The 22302-nt window shown below is 36.3% G+C and overlaps 1 protein-coding gene across 1 annotated transcript; it reads left to right on the plus strand.

The window, feature by feature from the left end:
* Positions 1-15624: 15624 nt before the first annotated feature.
* On the plus strand, positions 15625-20991 carry LOC108664919 (glutamine-rich protein 2; the record flags this gene model as incomplete). Its single annotated transcript, XM_018151617.1, has 4 exons — positions 15625-15697; positions 16330-16827; positions 18751-18894; positions 20905-20991. Coding segments are annotated over exons 1-4 (802 nt in total), but the record flags the coding sequence as incomplete, so codon positions are not given.
* Positions 20992-22302: the final 1311 nt, after the last annotated feature.

The raw sequence follows: 22302 nt of genomic DNA on the forward strand, positions 1-22302 counted from the left end.
ATTGTGTTCGAATTAACCACTGCATTTCCAGTTGAATGCTTCAAACATATAAATGAACTGGAACGCTTCCGGAAATACATTATAGAAAAAATGTAAAATCACGTCTTCCTGAGATATACATGTATATCTTCTGAGATTTTATCTCATCCATATATGCCCGACTGAAGGGATGCACAAATTGCCTTTCCAGTAATCAGAATGATTTTCATTTCTAATGATAAAAATTAATTTTCATATTTTCATGCCTGATTGACCCCTATGAACGAATAACTTATACATTTTATAGTTTATAGAACTTGTAATTATTCTATTTAAATCAAGTTGGATCTATAAAATAAAATCAAAAATAAAATCTCAAATAAAAATTTTTTAATCAAATGTCTTTGTCTTCCGTGTGAAGAAATTAATTACTGCCCATTGAAATATACCTATATAGAAGGTAAAATACTAATACTAATACGCATTGTAATATGGCCCGTGTACACGACCGATACCAGGCCCCGAACTCTGTTTGTAACATTTAATATAAAATAGAAAAATCAAGAAGCGATCTCTGATTCATCCAAAGCGTTCTTCACACCAACGCTATTTCCACTCCGGATTGCAGAAAAGTATTTCTGCAAATGATAACAGAGGGAGATAGAGAAATCAGACAGGTTTCACTTTGAAACCTAAATTTAAAAATTTTGTCCGTTAGAAAGGAGAGTATTGTATGAATAATTAGCTTTAAAAATCAGGCCCTGCCTCAAAAGGCTACAAAACTGCACTGTAGGAATCGTACCCTGATCTGTGGCGCTCCGGTGTGGCCTGAGACTGCTGTTATTATTATTATTGTTATTATTTATTGTTAATATTATTATTAACACATGCTAGGGAAACCAAGGATACTGCGGAGTATCATACAATTTTTCTGCCAGACCACCTGCGAGCTGCCAAGATTCAGGGTGAAGTCTTCTGCACAGCGTTGCGGGATTGTATATACAATAAAAATTTATCTCAAAGCACGGAGAAACATATTAAAAAAGGCACGATTAAAATATTTGGCCCAGGATCAAGACAGCTTTGCTGCGGGAGGAGTTGCTGGTTGTGTGAGAGGATTGCAGACCGAGAGCTGTCAGTTCTGCATTGCAGGAAGTCTAGATTATATATCTCTGAAAAAACCGGCCGTGCACGCTATTTCCCAGAAGCGACTCCATTTGTTAGGCTAAGTAGTGCACCCGAACTATTTAACAGATGTCTGGAAATTATGTCAAGGTATTTTGAATTTGTCCTTTTTCTGTTCGGCCATTTTGCTTAGATTTTTATACAGGGAATTAGGAATCTTGGTCTAATACATTATTTCTCCTACGCGCAAAAAATATTATCGAAGATTTTACTTATTTTTTGCTAAAAAACAAGTTGCGTGATTTGGGGTTGTTTTTTTGCAAATGGCTCCTGATATATCCGGTGATCGCACAATTGAATGATTTTTGAAAAAAAATCAACTCTTATTACAATGCAGGCGTACGTATTTTCAATATGATCAGTATACGTACATTTACATATTCTGCAAGTTTATGTTCTAACTCGTTGAACGATTTTAATTTTTACTCGTGGCAAATAACATAATTTTATTAGAAAATAACATATAAGAAATGGCGGTGAGTTTAAATCAATTTTCAGCTTTCCGTCAATGTCTGAGGCGCACCTAAAATCCTACGTATAATTTTGCCTTCTAGGCCAGAATTGGAGCCATGATAGCCAATTCCTGATATTTTCCAAATCTAAAATACTTTAATTTCCACGCCTTATCTTAGTGCATGAGCATAGCAGCAGCAAAGCCATCAAGAAAAGCCTGTCACTATCAGAAGTACCTTTTTGCTACAGTTAATTGCCTTGGTAATTTGCAGAACCTCACAGCATTATATTAGCGAGCCATAAATAATCGTGAGTGATGGGACGGTGAAAGGATATAGTCGTATAGTGAGTGTATGATGAAAGGCTGGAGTGTAAAGAAGAACTAAGCCGGGCTTTAGTTGAAATTTTTCCTCTCAGGTAAATACGGCGCCTTATGTATCAGCGTAGGAAATTGTTCATTATATATGACGTGAATGAATTAAAATTATGAGGGAAATTTCCCTAATTAGTTATTTCAAACTCTTCTCTAACAGTTTGAAAGTGACACGAAAGATTTTTGGAGCAATTTTATTTGAACACCTTTGTTTAGACGAGAGAAAATTCGATTCGATATATATCGAATTTCCATTTGTAATAGATTCGTTCAGAGGAGAAGCTTTACTGCGATATCGGCGGTGAACAACGATACAATGATACGATAATTTTTTAAAAAATACTGCTCTAATTGTGTATTAGCCATTCACCCTATTTTATGCACTTTTCATTCTGTTCGAGTACACCAAGTATTATAATTCATTTGGTTATCTCGAATAATTTCTTCTATGTAGATACTTCATTGTTCATTCTTCCTTTCGTACATTTTGCCCATCACACATTCCTGCTGCACAATGCGACTATTTATGTATATAGAGACTATTATGGAACAATGGAACAAAACCCGAGGCCACATTATCCGCACATGTCAATGACGTCACCACTGTCTGATCGAAATGTTCGCTGTCGGACTTCAATTCAAAATAAATGGTTTGCTAATAAGTAAGTGACCAACACTTAAGAAATGTACTGTGTATAAACTCACGTGTAATCATATTCGCTCCCCTAAATGTCCCAGTAATGCAGGTGCGATCCTTGATGGAACTTAATTATTATTTTTAGTTAATGAGGATGATCTTGCCTGTTCTCGAGGGCAAACTTTTTAAAGTCATGAATCAAATAAACCGTTTGAAAAAAAAAAACACATTTTTATCTATATGATTGTGAATTGTTGAGTGAAGTCACTCAATAATGCATATTTAACTCTATTTGATTTGATGAAAATTTAATTTTTATTTCCTTCTTCTACACTAGCACAATTTTCAATCCATGGTTGTGTTGCGTTCGTTACTGTCTATGCATATGATAAATTTGATGATTTTAAATAAATATGCATTGATGTCCAATCTTTATTAACCTTGACTTACGATCGCTAGCGCATATTACTAAAATCCTAATACCCGTAAGAAAATTTATTATTGGCTCAAAATCCTAATACACGTATAACTAAGTATACGTAAATAATCCACGTAAATATTCTGGCAGTCCTAGCAAACCATGCGTAAATAAATCCTAATACCCGTAACAAAAAAGTATTATAGGCTCAATAAATTCAGTTTCAGTATTATAGGCTCAAAAAAAATTTAACAGGCTCCAAAATTCATTCGTTGTACTAGAATGAATTTTTCGCAGGATATGATGTTCTGATCTGGCAGGAAATGAAGGATTGATCGCGGAGGAAATGACGGGGCAGCCTATCACTGCCTTCTGAATTTATTTTGACGGAAACGTTCAATACCGGGACTTCCTGATGGAAGAATCTGAGCGTTCCATCCTGAGATGTAAACATTGATGGTTAAGCATCGCAAATCTTAACGAAAAAGTCCTTGTAAATGTTGAAAACTTTTGGGTAACGTGAGTTTGTTTATCTCAGTTTCAGACGCAGTTATTCTTCAAGCTTATTAACCGTACTTGGACAAAATAAAAACTGCGAACTGTGCATAACGGCTCTTGGGGAGCATATAAAATTATCACAGAGGCAAAGAGCTGATCGTTTATGCGGAAATTAACAAGAAAACGAAATATTAGTGACTGTGTTTATTTATCTTCAAGCTCAGGACGGCTTTTTGTGTCATTGATTTGAAAAGTTCAATTAACGAAATCAGTAACAGGAATGTACAAGTACGATCATTAGGGCAGGGTTGCTCAGTGGTTACAGTTCAGATAACCAGAACTGGAACAGTGAGGTGTGGGTACGATCCCAGCTTCCTGTGATAGTTCTGGTCAGAATTGGCGAGGAGGCCGGGCGGTTAAGGGGATTGTCTGGGTAAAACACTTTTCTATTTACTGGCGGATCATTTTGAAACTTGGCGCACTCATGTGAAACAGTAGAAGAAAATTATTTTGCTCATATAATTGTTTGGAAAAAAATTTAAAAAAAACGTGAAATGCTTAAAAAAACGACAAAAAATGCGGGCATTTAAATGCGAAAAAATAGAGAGTTCCCCCTCCTTCAATTTACGTTCTACAACATCGAGAGACACATCATACTATTTGTATAGGAATATATATCGACTATGGAAGCATTTTTTCGATTATTTAGATATTTTTCATCGGTACGACGTTTTCCGTTTTTCCCCTACCGCTTAGTTTTTTTCAATATTTTTTTAGTTTCAAACAGTTTTTACAATTTAGTAAAAACTGTTTCTAGAGACGCTAGATATAGACTTTGCAAATCGAATGCTATGTTTTTTAATGCAGTAGCTTAGAAATCATAGGAGGAGATAGATTTTGTAGATGGTATATTTGATAAATTTTAATTGTTCTGCATGGGAAGACATATAAGTAAAATTTATTGAGAAAAATAAGAAAACGCAAAAATATTACTCGATACTGTTGACTCAGCGTGTCCATTGTCTGTTACTTGTATTGAGGATATCATCACGCGTTTTAGGTCTTTTTTCTGTCCAGTTTAACGAGAATAATAAGCATATTTATTTGTATAAACTGCCATTTTATAAAAGTTCCAAACGGCCTTACGCAAAAGTATTGCATGTACATCTATAGAATTTACTTCATAGAATTCATCTCGTTCGCAGTTTAGAAACGAGTGCAAACACAATGCAATTAACGCGAATAATGATCTATAAATACCAGTTTTGAGTAAAAACTTGTAAATATTGTTGTGTAATGATCATTTTATAAAAAAGTTCAAATGGCCTAATGCAAAAAATAAAGCCTGCAGATAAATGAAATTCTCTGCGATCGACGCGTCTTCTCTGTACAAAAATCGCGTTTTCTCTACAAAATGAGCTCAAGGCAGTTTAATTAACGCGAATAATGATCTATAAATACAGATTTAATTTAAAAATTTTATAAACAATGGCTATGGAATGATACTTTTTTAAAAGTGCAAAACGGCCTCAGGAAAACATGGGTGGAGCAATCAATGTTGGTCTTGTTCCGTAACAAGATAAGTTGCATTCGAGTAAACACGCCTGCACTTGCGAGACCGAAAAGAAACGAGTGTCGCCTTCCCAGAAGCCTGCAAGCAAACAACCTTTGATGCTTGTTCCTAGTGCATCGTGTTTGTGGCCCTTGTTCCACTGTTTGTTCAAGCGAGAGAGCTGGCAAACATTGCCGAACTTAAATTCCGTTCTAACGTTGCAATGTTTCGGGAAAAGGGGTTAAATCATTTAGACGAAACTACTAAATTTGATTGTTGAAATGAAAACTGATGAGTATATTCTCAAGGTTTTGTTATAACTTTTGCTTGACAATCACTCCCTATTATTCACCGTTAAATATTGAATTATGAATCACATGGATCAAATTAGCATCGGGATTTATTGAACGTGAGTCCAATCGTAAGGAACTCATGAGTCCACTGGGATGTGAAGTAAACTAGATTTCTAGCCGGACTACTTATCGGGACTAAAGGTAATGAAAAGTAATTCATTCGTTTAAAATACTGCCTATCACGAATATTTTAATGCAGCTTTTATGAAAAATTAGTTTTCTTGCAACCAAATTCTCCCATTCACATCGAACGCTGCCTCAGTGTTCGGGTCAACTTGGCAAAGACCATTGTGGTGAGCTTCCTAAATAATTATCTACTAATCACATATGTGTTATCAGGGTTACATAAAATTCTAAAAAAATCGTAATTAAAGTTATACAAAATAGAATTATCCCTCAGACTTGGCGATATCAACGTTAACATCGGCTAATGAAAGATTGCCGAAACAAAGTCGGTCGGACATTCGAGCCTTTTTGATTGATGACTGCAAAAATACCATAATTCTTTTACGCTCAATTTCAATAAGATTAATCCACTGAAAAGAACAGCAGATGAGCATGTGGACAGACTTTTTGTAAAGCATAAGGTCGTATGAAGATTTCATGATACTTATATGTATGACTTTCTGACAACAAGCCTCTGTGCTTATCTCTCTTTAAACTGCGCAGCTCTGCTCTTAACTTGAATCATAAATGAGTATCTAGAGACCACTTCGAATTCTAGAAACTATCTTTATTATTCCTTTCATTTCACTAAGCATTGAAGGTTTAGCAACAATATAAAACTCAGGATCCCATGTAAACAGCATCTGTTATGACGAAAGTTTAAACGCTGGGTGATTTTCTTTAATTACAAATTATCTTTACTTTTTCACTCGCATAATCACAGGATGCAAAATTTAATCAAATCAAATTATGAACCAACGTTTGTATATGACCAGCTACCTTGCTCTGCTCTTGGTGACACCATGTCCTGATTCTGCTTCTAGGAATTGTATCAGAGAAATTGGGAGTGCTACTCGATTTGACTGACCGTCTAAATTGCCACCCAATTTAACTGATTGTCGAAATTGCCACTCTATTTGACTGATCGTCGAAGTTGCCACTCGATTTGACTGATTGTCGAAATTGCCACTCGATTTGACTGATTGTCGAAACAGCCACTCGATTTGACTGATATTAAATGTTTGCCAATGACCATAGTTAGTAAAAGTTTCACGATTAATTAAATATGTCGCGGGCCGCTAGAAGCGTTTTAGGCACTGAAGGCCTAAAATTTTCCGTCCATCGCCCCCCTGCGGCCGCGCAGCATAATTCGATGAGGCTTCGGAAGCAGCAAACGAGTTCTGGTCATGGAAGCATTGCCAGAACCTGAAAGAGTTTGCCGATATAATGCGCCTATCAGAATGCCATCATGAATGTGTTGTGGCAACACTGAGCTCGATTTAAAAAGAAAAGAGATTCACCGAGATTATTCAGGTCCCAGATTTGTTCGAAGAATTTTGGAATAACAAATTGGATATTTTATTTGGAGGTGATTCGAGCGGAGAATTTTAGAGGACCATTTCGCAACTGGTGCATATTCAAAGCTTATTAATAACCGAAAGAATTTACATCAATAGCAGAACGAAAAAAACTAAGGCTGATGTTCGGATTCGGAAATATTAGTGCACTGTTATCGGAAGAATGAAATTCCATGGTGAGGTAATAACCAAGCAAAACTAGCGCCGATGGAGCTGGAGTAGAGGTAATAACCAAGCAAAACTAGCGCCGATGGAGCTGGAGTAGAGGTAATAACCAAGCAAAAATAGCGCCGATGGAGCTGGAGTGCATGGAGGTAAATTTTAATTCTACTGGTGAACATTAAAAAATGGGCCCAAGCCAATTTCGTATGAAAATGATTATCTGTTCGAATGACTGATCATGAAATCTAGCAATGTCTATATCTTTGAGGCAAAGCAACCTACATTGGATCAATATTTATTAACAGGATGTCGTTCGACGTGCTTTTGGTATAAATTAAGCCATAAACAAAGTTTCTAACTTGCATGTTCTCGCCTGGGGGGAAATTGGAAAAACCAAAAATGACAGGAAGAAAATTAATAATAATGATGTTAAGAAAGCAATATAAATTATCGATTATATATAATTATCTATTACCTATTACAAATCATGTTAAATTCAGTTATAAACATGAATTAAATATATTTTTTCTTTATTAGTAATAATTACCGTTCAGTTTAGTTTCTAGTGTGTTTCCTATAAAGAAGATTCACAAATAATATATATTAGCAATTAATGGCCCGGCATCTGAAATTTACCGATAATATTTTGTTTATGATTCATATTTGCATTAAAGTTTGTCCGTAATATTTTCTGGCGGAAGTTTTACTCCTAAAAATGGAAACGGAGGCGAGATGCGAATTTTTAACGTGGATCTGCTAATGACTTTTATTTTTATTGGGCCACACAAATGCTGCTTTAATTGAAATTGAGTAGAACACATCAGACAATTATTACTGAAGTAAAATCATAGTTTCATCGCAAACGATTGGCATAGGAGAGAACGAATCTTTTACGATGTATGACTATTAACATCCAAATTCATTACTTCGACAATGTCTGATAGCTGGTATCTATTAACGTCCCAATTGATTATATTGCATCCATATTAAAATAGATATAGTCAAATGGTGGAAGACATGGACCGGTTGTGTGGTAAGACAAGACCTCTGGTGGGGTAAAACAGGAGAGTTTGATGGTCCCATCTTGCCCCATATTTGGTCATTTTTACCCCCTTTTAAAAAATTCAAATGTTGTCTATGTTGTCATAATAAAACTCCGATGGGGTAAACGCATATCAATTAATATTTCCGTCAGGCTTTGATGGTAACAGATAAAGATACCTGGGACAGATAGTATGAAGTTGCTTCTTACTTGAGGTTACCTGCCTACATCCGCAAACCGAGCAAAAATATATTGTCGTTAGACGGAGCTTATTTTACTAATGCGGGAGACTGTCATTTGACAATATTCTTCACATAGTTTACATATAGAAAAAGTATTCATTTATTGCAACACAGCGTTGAAATAAACATTGAAATGGCCGGAAATAGTTGCTCTAACAGATTCTTTCATGAAAATAAATAAATATTAGTAATATAATAAATTCAGTTATAATAATATAATAAATTCAATTTATGAAAATAATAAATAAATTCAGTGCAATTAGAATGTATTTGTTGGCTTCTCCTTTATTACCTCATGAACGCTACGGTCCCGCCTAATCCCCTTTGACTATAGTTCTATTAGGAACAGAAATAAAAAAAATTATCACATAGAATAGAGATTGAATAACTAATTTAAAACGACATTTAACGCTCTTTTATATCGAAATGAATGTGAATGAACCAGTTTTCAACTCGTGTATTATTTTCTCTGTGTTTTATCATAAAAAGAATAAAATATGTTATTCACTTGAGTTCCAGAAAAATTAAACTTGTTGCTAAATGTTAGTTCATTTTGAGTTGTTTTTCTAGTGCATGGCTTTGCACGTAGCAGTAAATTTCATAGCATCATTGTTAACGTCATAGCAAAAGTTTCGAGAACACGTGTCTTTCAATATACGTGTTCTAAATACACATTTCAATACCCGTGTCTTTCATCAAGTCTATTTAAACCGTAAACGATGTTCTCTCATGGTACAAAGTTCTGCTACAGAAAAAACATCTGTAAGACCCACAGCGTAATTACTAAACCTGTTTAAATCAATATAAATAGAATGCATCGTTCCGCTGCCAATCGTAATCGCATTTTCATTTCTGCAAAGGTTTGTTTAGCCATTCTTCAATCCTTTAAGTCTTTGGATTCAAATTGTTTTCGGGACAACAAAGTCCTTTTTTCCATACATGGCAGCACTCACAGAAACGTTTCGACGTTACTAGTACGCATTGTTCACAGAAGAACTTGAAGTGCAATTCAAAATTTCAATTAGCATTCTGCATTAAAACTTTTGTAGGGTTAGAGCTGTAAAATCCATAACATGTATGTTACGTTGTATGAGCTCCATATATTTTTGAAATCATGTTAAAAATATGTTGTACCATTACCTGGACGAAATGTGTTGTACCATTACCTCGACGTAATGTGTTGTACCATTACCTCGACGTAATGTGTTGTACCATTACCTCGACGAAATGTGTTGTACTAAATGTGTTGTACCATTACCTCGACGAAATGTGTTGTACCATTACCTCGACGAAAAACTATACCAAAAGGCAGTATTTTTGTTACTCCTTCACCGCGTTGAATAAGTTGCTACTGTCATCATTCATTTTAAATTTTTTCGTCTATCAGAAGATACCGAGCGACAATGGATGCTTGAATAAACATATAGAAGATAGTGTATGCTTGCAAAAATTTGCTTGCATATCTGCGGACAAAAGTACTATTATTCGCAGCTTGCTCGGAGTTTATACTTCGATTTGTGTATACATATATACTGGGTATACATATAGAATAGAATTGAATAGAATAGAAGTGTCGGCACTGAAGAAATAGTCCCATGGCCTGTTGCCGATTCTTGAACTTTTCGTGACTTGATTCCCAAGGGATCCGGCCTTTGGAACCCGATCTTTCCATAACTGACGATTGATTGAGATAGCTGCTGAACTTATTGTCTGGTCCGTAGTTTTCTAGGCATTTTACGACAGAACATATGCTCCTGCATAGCTTCGTCTAGTCTGTTTTTGAAGATGTTCATACTCGGAGCGTTAACGATGCTATCAGGGAGGCTGTTCCACATGTCGGTAACTCGAAGCGAGAAGAAATGTTGTCGCATGGATGTGTTCCAACGCTGTTTTTTAGTTACATTGAGTATACATATATATTGGGTATACATATATATTGGTAGTGTGATGGTAGTGTATGATATAATTGGGAGTGTGTGATGATCGGATTTCTATTTCTGAACCTCATTCATCGTTTATTCTAATTTTCACAGGCTTCACTACATAACACCTTCCCATCTCTTGAGCTTCGTTGGGTGATTTTCCTCTTCGCAATGAGACTAAATAAATTAGTCCCCCTAGAGTTCCAATAGTGAAAGAAGGGAAAAATGGGGGTGAATGAATGCTCGTCCATTTCCATCGGCCCGATCAATTACTCGCCAAGAATCGGGCCCGATCAATTACTCGCCAAGATCGACTTCCATCAGTTGTGACCACCGGCAATAAAGACGTACGTAAAACATTGCCTCGGCAGATCTCGACAGCCGTCTATTTTGATGATTGATCAGCCCTGCAATAACAACCCTATCAAAGACAGGGCTTTAAATCAGTTTTTTCTTCAGAGATCAAATATCACAGAGTTATTGATACCTGATGAGTTCCATAGATGATTTTCTCTTCAGCAGCCGCCATAACGTTGTTACTGATGTAGCCTCACTCTTGTTAGACACATATCACAATACGACTTATTAATTTAATTCATATTATTGTGCACATTTCTGGGTGTTCTGAATTTTTTGGTAAGGTTTAGTCTGAATTTATGCCATATAACATATATTAAATTTACTAAATCGACCCAGAAAAATTGTTTATCTCTTCTGTTTTAACCGCAAGAAAAATTAAAACGATCTATTGTGTATACAGCAAAAATAATATACCACCGATAATTTTCAATCATAGAAAAAAGACATTGTGCTGACAACATTGGGGCAATTTAAACTTTGTAAATTTAAACGAAGAAATAAAATATAAATAAAATATAAATAAATTAAATAATCAATAATATAATATAATATGTAAATAAATAAAATATTCAATAATAAAACTAGAAGTTATATAAGAGCTTTAATTTCATGGATATTAGCCGTCCCATTGATGATGAAATGATACAATTAGCGTCACAGTGTGGGTGGAAGAAAGCATAGAAGAAACTAACGAAATATTATCACTGTAAATCAAATTCCATTTTAAATGAAATAACAGGTTAAAGTAATTTCATTAATAAATATTAACATTTTTTCACGCATGCAGATTGATCTCAGGTTGAACAGGGCATGAAAAATAAATTACTTGTTATTCTCACGAACAACTAATTAAATAATATAAGACGTTATTTTAGATAATTATTGGATTACATTTTCTATTTACTGTTACATTTTCCCGTTGTTGCGAATAATAAAATGATACAATTTAAATCATCTTAATGATATTTCGCAAAGTCTTATTCAACTTATTGAAGAGATGCACAGCAATACAGCATATGCCTATTGAGGTCTCGATTTCTTAGAACTCCTATTTTGTATGGAAAGCCTATTCAGCCTAGCTGAGCTTGCGGCCATTTAACCTCCGTTTGTAAAGCTGTCATTTAACTTCCGTCTGTAAGGCTGTCATTTAGCCTCCGTCTGTAAAGCTGTCATTTAACTTCCGTCTGTAAGGCTGTCATTTAACTCCCGTCTGTAAGGCTGTCATTTAACTTCCGTCTGCATGGCTGTCATTTAACTTCCATCTGTAAGGCTGTCATTTAACTTCCGTCTGTAAGGCTGTCATTTAACTTCCGTCTGTAAGGCTGTCATTTAACTTCCGTCTGTAAGGTTCGTGCAGCGCTGCATTTCCCACGTGGCAGTTTGGCTAAATTAAACGACGGCCAAACGTTGAGAAAAACACGCAAGACGGATGTGCTATGCTTTTTGGCTAGTAACCTCCAGACTAAGTCTTTTATGTCGGCAAAAAAATATTTTTCTTTCGAACCAAAAATGAAAGGAAAATGTTTGTATGAAATGACTGAAATAATTAATTCTAAAATATTTTCCCAGCCCAGTAATTCGTTCAAATTAATCTTGCAGTTAAAAACATTTAGAAGTTGATCGGCATGAGAGTATAAAATTAGAAAAGAACATACTGAACATCAGAGGGAGGATACAATGACAATGCCTTAACAAGAAGCAAACGAATAAATAATCCGTGAAAATACAGGGCTTTCAATTATCATATATCTAGTCGATAATTTTTTCCTCTCAATCATGTGACGTGTTCTGTCTTCACGGTAATTAAGAGGGCCATACTCAAAATTTTTACGAGTACGTCAGCGGTGCCGAGGTGCTGGCTCTGAATGAAGCATTGGATCGAAAATAATATCAATCTGAAGCTTTATTGATCATATAGATCAGTGAAATTTTTATCAAGAAGACGAAAGACGACTTATTGCAATCGCTCTGGATCACAATGTAGATTTATTACAAACATTACTATTCAATTATTTTAATAAAGAAGTAATTTTGAGCTCCGCATAACCTCTGCAAGTTCCTTAGAGGAAAACCGTTTAACACATTTAGCGTCTTGGCAGGCAAGATGATCGAACGGTTAACGGAAGCAGTGCAATTCTTATCAATTTCCTTAGTCATTCTTATTGCTTACCCTTTCACGATGTCGCAGAAGTTAGATAAATGTGAAAAAATAGAGAATTAGCCTTAGAAATAATTAACACGCATATGGAATGTACAGCTATTTGAGGCCAATTAGATACTAAGATTTAAATTGCGAAAACTTCAATTGCTTTATTGTCACAGAAAAAATGACTGTTGGGGTAACATTAAATTCAGCATTTTCAGATTAATTTCACAAGAAATACTTCTCATGGCAATATTAGTGAATAATGAAATAGTATCCACTGTGACCGGACCTTCTCAACGTCAAAGATGGCCAGCTCAACTCTGGCCATCTTTCGTGGCCGACGTTCTCAACGTCAAAGATGGGGTGGAACGTCGGGAATTTCACAAGAAAAACTTCTCATGGCAATATTAGTGAATAATGAAATAGTTTCCACTGTGACCAGACGTTCTCAACGTCAAAGATGGAAAGCTCATAGGGGCGGAACGTCGGCCACGAACGTAATATTTAGTTATCTTAGAACAATTGGTGAAACAAAAACACTGTGTTCGTTAACACTGAGGTTAAAACACTTCTATGAAACACAAACTAGGGCACTTTAAAACCAGGAACTTAGCAATTATATTTTAAAATATGACACAACAGGGGTGTCGTGATTGCGGTACTGTCAGGAAGATGGCGCTCTGCGGCAACAAGAGTCGAATCTGTATCGGCAGTACATTGCTGCCACTATAAAGGCCAGGTCCCATGCTTTCAAAAAAGTTAAGAGATCGTAAGTTCATCAGCCAATCATTGACGGCCTTTCAGGCAAAATCCACCAATCATAGACAAGATAATATTGCGTAAGTACTTACGTTCACCTAGCGTATTGTGAAAGTATGGCCCCAGTGCAATACATTTTTGCTGATCGGCTCACAGACATCATACTTAGCGACGAAACTGCCCCGCCCTCGTCTCTTCTATCTGATGCAAATCATGTGAGATTAGGTCGATGCAACTGACCTCACTAGAAATTCATCAGAAGCAATTATTCTGAATTAATTTGTCACATGATGAAGAAACTGAAATAAGCAATAATAAAACGTATAAAAATCGTGAACGATTTTCAATGGTTCACGTTACTATAAGTGTTTATAGATTTTAACGAAATTTACATTTTCGTGTATCAAATACCACGATAAAACAACTTAGTATAATTATTTTTACTCGCAATAAATATTTACCGCCGTTCAGCACACGTGCAATGTTTATTATAATATCAGCGAAGAATTCAACCGCTCTGAAGTTGGAATTTCGCATTTCTGGAACTTTAATGAAAATCGTATGCTAATTAGCGAGCAAAACGACCTAAGTACTTCATGCAACAATTAATGGGACCTGAAGATAAAATTCTGCAACAGGGCCCTGTGTGCGTGTTTACTGTCACATCGTTGTTCTTTTGTTATTTAAAAATAAATAATAATGAGCTTGCCATTGAGAGACAAACAATAGAATTTTTGGTTAAGCGTCACCTAAAGTTAACTCATAATGATCAGAATATATTTAAATTGCGAACAAAAACTAATTAATAGAGTTAAATTAGTTCAAATTACAGGAACAAATTACAATTTATTCAGTGTACGGCCATTTGCAAGGTTATTTCAGATGACTTGCGGAATTTATTTATAATTAAATGCGAAATGAAGAAAAGAATGCTTACTCATTTTTTGCAATTAGTGTAGGAATAGGATTCTTATATTTCAAATATAAATATGAGGCAACAAATATTTTTACATCTAAATAGCTTTTTCTTTTATATTCAGCAGATAAATTTCTGTATCATGGAATGTTTGAACTTCAACGCCCGGAAAAGCGAAAGGTTTCAGAAACTGCATATAATTTGCATGAAGCAGTTGTTAATTGATAGTAAATTATTGCAAGCTGGAGCGTCGGAAAAAGATGAATGTCATAGTATAATTTTAGCGTTCCGTTTCTTATACTCGTAGTTTCGATTTGATGAAAGTTTACGTATTTTCGTGCATCAATTTCCAAAAAAAGTACATAATTTAATTTGTTTGTGAGGAAATAAAAGGTTTAGGTGCACTTGGTGAAATTGGAAGTAAATCTCATTTCTTGCAATTTTCCTTGCATGGCGCGTTGATTTTATGTTCAGTTGATATTCACACAGAATCTAGAATTGGAAATTCGCGACGTAAGTTCAACAGATCACTTTAACTTTCCGTCATCGAATTATACCTGCTTATATGTTATAAGAAAACTATATAGTTAATAAAAAATAGAAGAAATTTCAGAAAATAAATTATAGTCGGATTTATAAGAAATTTATAAAATCAGAATGAATGACGATCGGTTATTATTCTGAATTTCTGAATTAATGATTCAATTTAATTTTTCACTTAATTTTCTTAGATGCTGATGTGAGGACATCCCAATTATGCAACTGGCATTTTCTTGCTTAGTTTTCGAGTCACTCATAAACCAGATAAAAGATAGGCAGAAAAGATAGGCAGAAAGATGATCAGAGTGATGGCAAAAGGCGAAATTTTTAAGGCCTATTTAACGACTTAACTTCTTAAAGCTACCGTTCTAAGGGGAAAAACAACAGCTCAACAAAAAAGCCAACACAGTGATGAAAAAAGATTGGTAGAGTGATGACATGAGCGATGGCAAAAGGCCAAATTTTTTAGGGCCTATTTAACGACTTGACTTTTTAAAGCTATGGCCTTAACCTGTGTGATGGCCTTAAAAAGGCCATCAGTGCGACGATCGTTGGTCCTTGGGGATGCGCGGATACCCAAAGAAAAACGCCAGCCTGCGCTACGTGCTGCACGTTAGGCTGATGCTTGTCGCTCTTGGTGAGCAGTTCACTCCTTGCATTGAGAAGCAAAAATAAAGGCGCATTGGTGAGAGCGGATCGAAAGTCCTTTATGATAAGCTGCTTCAGGAAAGAAACGCGAAACAAAGGAACTACGTGAATAACCGAGAAGCGGAGATGCTGGTAACACAGCACCGGAGAGAAATTCGGATTCTGCTTTTTACAAGGTTCTAGATTTTAAAGATTGAATAATTTCAGTGTGGTTTTATGCATCTACCCTACGTATCTTGTTCGGCATGTTATATGACTGTCAATTTAGCTCATAGTCACCGAATCAAAAGGACACAAAAATAACTTTTTAAAATCTTGCATGAATCAGAGATTTTACGGTGAACTGTTTATGAACCAACTAGAATGCCTCACTCCAATCAGCCTTCATACACACTTTGTACCTTCTTCTGCACTCATCATCCTGCAGATGCTGTAATTTTTTGAAGTAACGCATTAAAAAATTTATAATGCCTTAATTTTACGAACGTTCTTTGATCCGGAATGGAGCGAACGTTCATGTCTCCCAAGCAGAGCTGTCCTGTTCATTTTACGAGGCGGTAACCGGCCTGCAAGTAAACTCTATTGGAAAATCGACAGCCCGACAGCCTGTTATCGTACCAGATTCATTACTGGGTGGTAAATGCCGTGGACGGTTGGAGCACAACCTGTTGGAGCACGACGGCCTGTTGGAGCACGACGGCTTGTTGGATCACAGCCTGTTGGAGCACGGACTGTTGGAGCACGGCCTGTTGGAGCACGGACTGTTGGAGCACAGCCTGTTGGAGCACGGACTGTTGGAGCACGGACTGTTGGAGCACGGACTGTTGGAACATGGACTATTGGAGCACGGCCTGTTGGAGCACGCACTGTTGGAGCACGGTCTGTTAAAGCACGCCTTGTTGGAGCACGGCCTGTTGGAGCACGGACTGTTGGAACATGGACTGTTGGAGCACGGCCTGTTGGAGCACGGACTGTTGGAACATGGACTGTTGGAGCACGGCCTGTTGGAGCACGGCCTGTTTGAAAACGGCCTGTGGGAGCACGGCCTGTTGGAGCACGGCCTGTGGGAGCACGGCCTGTTGGAGCACGGCATGTTGGAGCACGGCCTGTTGGAGCACTGTCTCTTATACACATCTAGATGTGTATAAGAGACAGGCTCAACTCTGGCCATCTTTCGTGGCCGACGTTCTCAACGTCAAAGATGGGGTGGAACGTCGGGAATTTCACAAGAAAAACTTCTCATGGCAATATTAGTGAATAATGAAATAGTTTCCACTGTGACCAGACGTTCTCAACGTCAAAGATGGAAAGCTCATAGGGGCGGAACGTCGGCCACGAACGTAATATTTAGTTATCTTAGAACAATTGGTGAAACAAAAACACTGTGTTCGTTAACACTGAGGTTAAAACACTTCTATGAAACACAAACTAGGGCACTTTNACCTGACCGTTTTTGAACAGAAATAGTGGGGGTTCTATGAAAAGAAATAATTTTCGACACATTCGAAACAGGAATTCACCGACACATCAATCATTCATCACATTATTATGCATGCCTTATTTCAGTAAATGCTGGCTAGACAAATTAGGCACGGTGCTTCTAGGAAAAGCAGCAAATAAAAATTACACAGACACTCGTTCCAATTCCAATCGTTTGATTGACCTTAAATAACTTTCTAGAAATTTAAGGACTTTTTGTCCTAGCATTTTATGTGGCATACCTTGAAATAGTAGTTTAATACTTGAAATAGTAATTTTATCATGGTGAGTCTCCTTCCTACACGTGGTTAGGCAGCTTGTCTGAACTTATTATTTTACGCCCATTCAGAAGCGTCTCATTATTTACAATTAATGTGCTTCAAATTACTCTTTTTATCATAGAAACAAATATTCAGCTGCCAAGCTCACAGAACCTACAGTCATGTCTATAATAAGTTAACATTCATGACGCCGCCATCCGGCAGGCAGATGCCCAAGTTTAGTGCTACGCTGAAGCTTCAATTACAACTTCCTGCAGAGTCGCTTTCATAATTTTACGCAAAACTGCCCAGCAGGCTGCCCTGAAGATCGAAGTTGCAGCTTCATAAGCAACAGACTTACCAAATAGAACTTTAAACTAGGTGATTCAAACTAGGGACACAATCACTTGGTGATTGACGTTGACATGCTCGCAACTGGATTTTGGAACCATCATGAATTCCATGTTGTTGCGGGAGAGGTGCAACATATTTTGCTACCCCAACGGGATAGTAGAACTAATTAAAGCAATTGGGAAAAGAATCGGCAAACATTGGAAAAATCAGAGTTATTAAGATTTATTAAGAGACGCTTGAAAAATGCTCTGAACCGCGAGCTTCAAAGCCCATACCCAGACAGCTTAAACTACACTAGTCGTGACCCCAATCCAGGAATACCTATTGCACAATATATACATTTTAACTAGTACACCAAACCTTAACCTAGAATCCAAAGTTCTCACTCAAACCACTAGGCAACGCTGACATGCTAGTACAAAAACCTATTCTAATCCATCCGAAACCATTTACTGGTGCAATATTTGTTAATAACAGCAAGACAATAATAAGTAACCGCTGGCCGCCGTGGCGAACGTCAACGTAAGAAGTATAGGTCACAAATGAACTCAATAATAGGAAAATCACATAAGATACGTCATAGGTTCTGAACTAGCTCAGACAACCTGGCTTATAATATCAGTTCAAACTAAGTAATTCATCAGTGAAAGACGGCACCTCTGTTGGGTTGAAGGGCTAATTCTTCGGAAACTCCACACAATTAGAAAAACCGCGTTTCTCTAGAGTAAACGTCTTGCCCAACCGTCTAGCTGCGGGTTCAGTTTTTTTACAGGCAAAGACAACAACAGTATAGTTCAAAGTCATTGTAGAACTAATATTCACAGTTCACATTAATCACATAATACATTAGGCTAGTTCACAGTACAGGTACAGTTTACACTTGAACGAAAATCACATGGTATACGACGAATGTTAGCGTCGATAGTAGACCCAGTTGGGCACGTTCCAGGGTCTTCACCCGACGTCGGCAGTGAACGCAACGGAGCTGGGTTCCATGGATACGGCGTTCTGGTTACAAATCCGAAAGTTATAATTACTCTTGAAGCCAATGTCCAGGCGAAGTACGAGGTCGGCAAATTGCACTACCGTGATGGTACATTTAATTTGCACCAGCATGACACTACTTTTTAAAGGCCCCTTCGCGGAACAAATAGGACAATAAAGCCTTCAGTGGTCACAGACCTAGACTATGATCTTAGGCGAACTATTAACCATTAATGAAATTATAAATTAAAATGAGTATATGTGTCGTCTATACTCAATTTGTCATATGTAGGTGTTCTACCTGGGTTATCATACTGTATGTGGCCTATTTGAACCTGAACCTCCATGCTTTCTAACTGTCGAATTTATTTTTTATTGAGATCGTGATAGATGATATTGAAAAATCTATGGCAAACGCTCATTCCGAAGTAAATTGCCAGTGTTTTAAAGAACATTCCTGTAAGTAAGATGAAAATGTCTACGTTATTAGTACATTCTACTTATGATGTACACTGCACCTGCTGAGACAATCAGCCATATCTATATATCAATATTTTCTCTCATCATATCAAACCATTTATTTCTGTTCTTCGCCAAATCCATTTACATCTGTCCGTAAAATTTTCGCTTTATTCTCACAAACATTTTCTTCAGATGCACCACAGTATGAACTGTTAAAAGAGTTCCTCTAAACTAAGCACAATTATCAATGGTTGTCTTCCATGTCTACCGATGCCGCGTAACAGGCCCTGCAGAGCGTTGCAGAACATTTATTTGAGCAGCCTTCAATGGCTGCAAATTTATCGGTGAGACGTGCCTGGCTCTTCAGAACGAGCCTTGAAACACTCGAGCGTTTCGTGCAGTTGAAATCATATAACCGCTGAACATCAACGAGCAGTAAAATGGACAGCACGAACTACGATATTAATTAAAATAATCGTTACTTGAAGGTGGTTAATTAATTTGATCGTTAATTTTCATAAGAATTTACACGTAGGTTGTGGTTAAATAGTCGACACAATGGAAAAAGGAGTTCAATATTACATATAAATTCAATATATTATGTAGGGTAGAATGATTGATATCACTTATGAAATAAATTACTGGTCAAGATTGTTTCAACACTGACGAACTGTGCTGGCAAATTTACTTGCAAGGATCCAACGAGTCATTTTTTCCCAAATTTAGTAATCATGTAGGTTTGTTTACAATCAGTCTGGCTGTCACAACCAATTGATATTTCAAATTCAACGTGTCCATACTTTGCGTCAAATGCGAGATCCACACCGAATTTGTCTCAAATACCTACGGTAATAAATGCAACTTCTCATAGCTTATCTGCAAAAATAATGCTCTTTCTGGAACACTATTGTAGTCCAATACGAGTACAATAGGTGCTTCGTGTTCCTAGTGAATACCACACGTGAAGCAGCGTAGATATTCTCAAAAAACCGGACTAGTCTTTGTCCAAAACAAATTTTTCAAATATATATTTACATTCACAATATATTCGTAAAATTCCAGTTAAGTGTTAGGTGAGGATACTTTTTTGCGAGCATTGCGTGTTTACTAGCAAGTGGCTTTTCGTTCCTATACAGTCATTCGACCTTAAAATCGATCTTAAAACAGGTTCAAGTTTCTTCATTGAATCAGTAACATCATCAGAGAATCATAGTTTTCGGCAGACTAATTTAAACTAATGAAATATTAATAACAAAATAACCAGTCATAAAATCGCAGGTGCCTCAGCTTTAATTTTTTTAAGAGAGTAGCAGCTTCGTGCTGAGTCATTGACAATCCAAATTTGGATTAGAGTAAAGATTTAGAAATAAAAATTGCCCTGCTCGATGTTACAAAATAATGCCATGCTACAGGTGCGTGACGCTTTCCTTTTTTTCAAGTAACTAATCAAAGTTTTTTTTAATTTTGAGTCTTTTAAATTATATGCTTTTCAAATTTATTTAAATATGACTTCCCAGTAAAAAATAATAATACAGAGAATACAATGATTCCTTCATTTAATTCATAATTTATTATTAATATGGCATAATCTCTAGTGAAGGCGCAGAATTTTCAATCCTCATACTCACTGCTAACTACCGCAAAATTTCCTGTGTAGATGTAGGCGAGGCCTCGTTGACCGAAATTCGAGTGTCTGCTTATGGCTTGCGACTGCGGTGCGACTGCGTGGACCCCGCAATGATTGGTAAGGAACTTATCCTTTATCTGGAATATTTACTATTTAATTTTTGAATATTTCAATTAGAATATTGACCTGCACTGAATGTAAACTTGTACTGAACTTGTACTGAATGTAAATTTCTATTATTTTTAGCTCATTTTCTAATTTATGGAAAAAATGCGCTATTGTGCTCGTCATGTCCGTCCGTCCGTCTGTCTGTCCGTCTGTGACCACGTTTCCGTCCACAAGAAAATGCGCTCTCTGTCACTCACTGCAGTGAGTACTGCATGAGTTACATTTTTTTTTATTCAAGCTTCATTAATTTTGTTCCAGAAGCCGTCAATCGTTGAATTTTAGATATCCTGCTATGCGTAAATTCTTCACTGATAGAAATTTGATACGAAAGGCGGCAAACAAATTTGTGCTACGGTGGACGTCATCTTTATTTTCAGTTTCCTCCGACTTCAAAGACTTTTTTAGGCATAATAATTTCTTGGAGCCATTGAACGTTTTCTTGGAAGACATTCCTTTTTCTGAATTTTTTTTTTTTTTAAAGGCCTCCCACACTCACCATTCCAACAAAAAAAAAAAGGAATTGATTTTATTTATTTTATCTGAATTTAAAACTTCTTCTAACACAAATTGCGATATTCATGAATTTTTTATTTTGAAATATTCGAATTTAAGTGCGAAATTACACGTTTCATATTTTCAGTAGGTTTTGAAGCTGACATTTGGCGCGGTTTAGTGCAATTCAAAACATTTGATAGCAGAAAATTGCCTAATGGACGTTATAGCCTGAAAGTCTCAGCATTAAACGTTAACTTAAGTTAACTTAACTTCAAAATCGGAAAAATGAATGTGAAGTGGGCTTGTTGGACAATTATGGGCTTTTTGTTTTCACGGTGAAGACTCTTCATGGGCTAAGTTTACTTAGTAGACCCCAGTAAGTCGAATAGTAACTACAGTGACTGCAAAAATATTTGCATTTTCTTTATGAGCACAGGCTTTTAAAAAAATATTTGTATATATTCCCTCATTTGATCAATTCCATTATTTTTCTGAATCAATATTTTCATATAAAGAAGATATCACCTCAAAGTTGCGGGAATTTCAGTGATTGTAAGTTCAAGAAAAGTTGGGCCAGCCTTTATAGATGAAGAATTTCAAGATCCTGGGTCACTCTCGTGGACAAAGTCACTGTCGCCTGAAAATGTAGAGAATAATAATATAATGTTTAAATTTAACTTGCATTCATTTTCATGCAAAATGTATGTTGTTGAAAATAATATACATATATGAACAGTTATTGTGAGCCCTAGCTTCGTTTTAACT

The sequence above is a fragment of the Hyalella azteca genome, unplaced genomic scaffold (genome assembly GCF_000764305.2).
Source record: "Hyalella azteca isolate HAZT.00-mixed unplaced genomic scaffold, Hazt_2.0.2 contig10877, whole genome shotgun sequence".
NCBI classification, from domain to species: Eukaryota; Metazoa; Arthropoda; class Malacostraca; order Amphipoda; family Hyalellidae; genus Hyalella; species Hyalella azteca.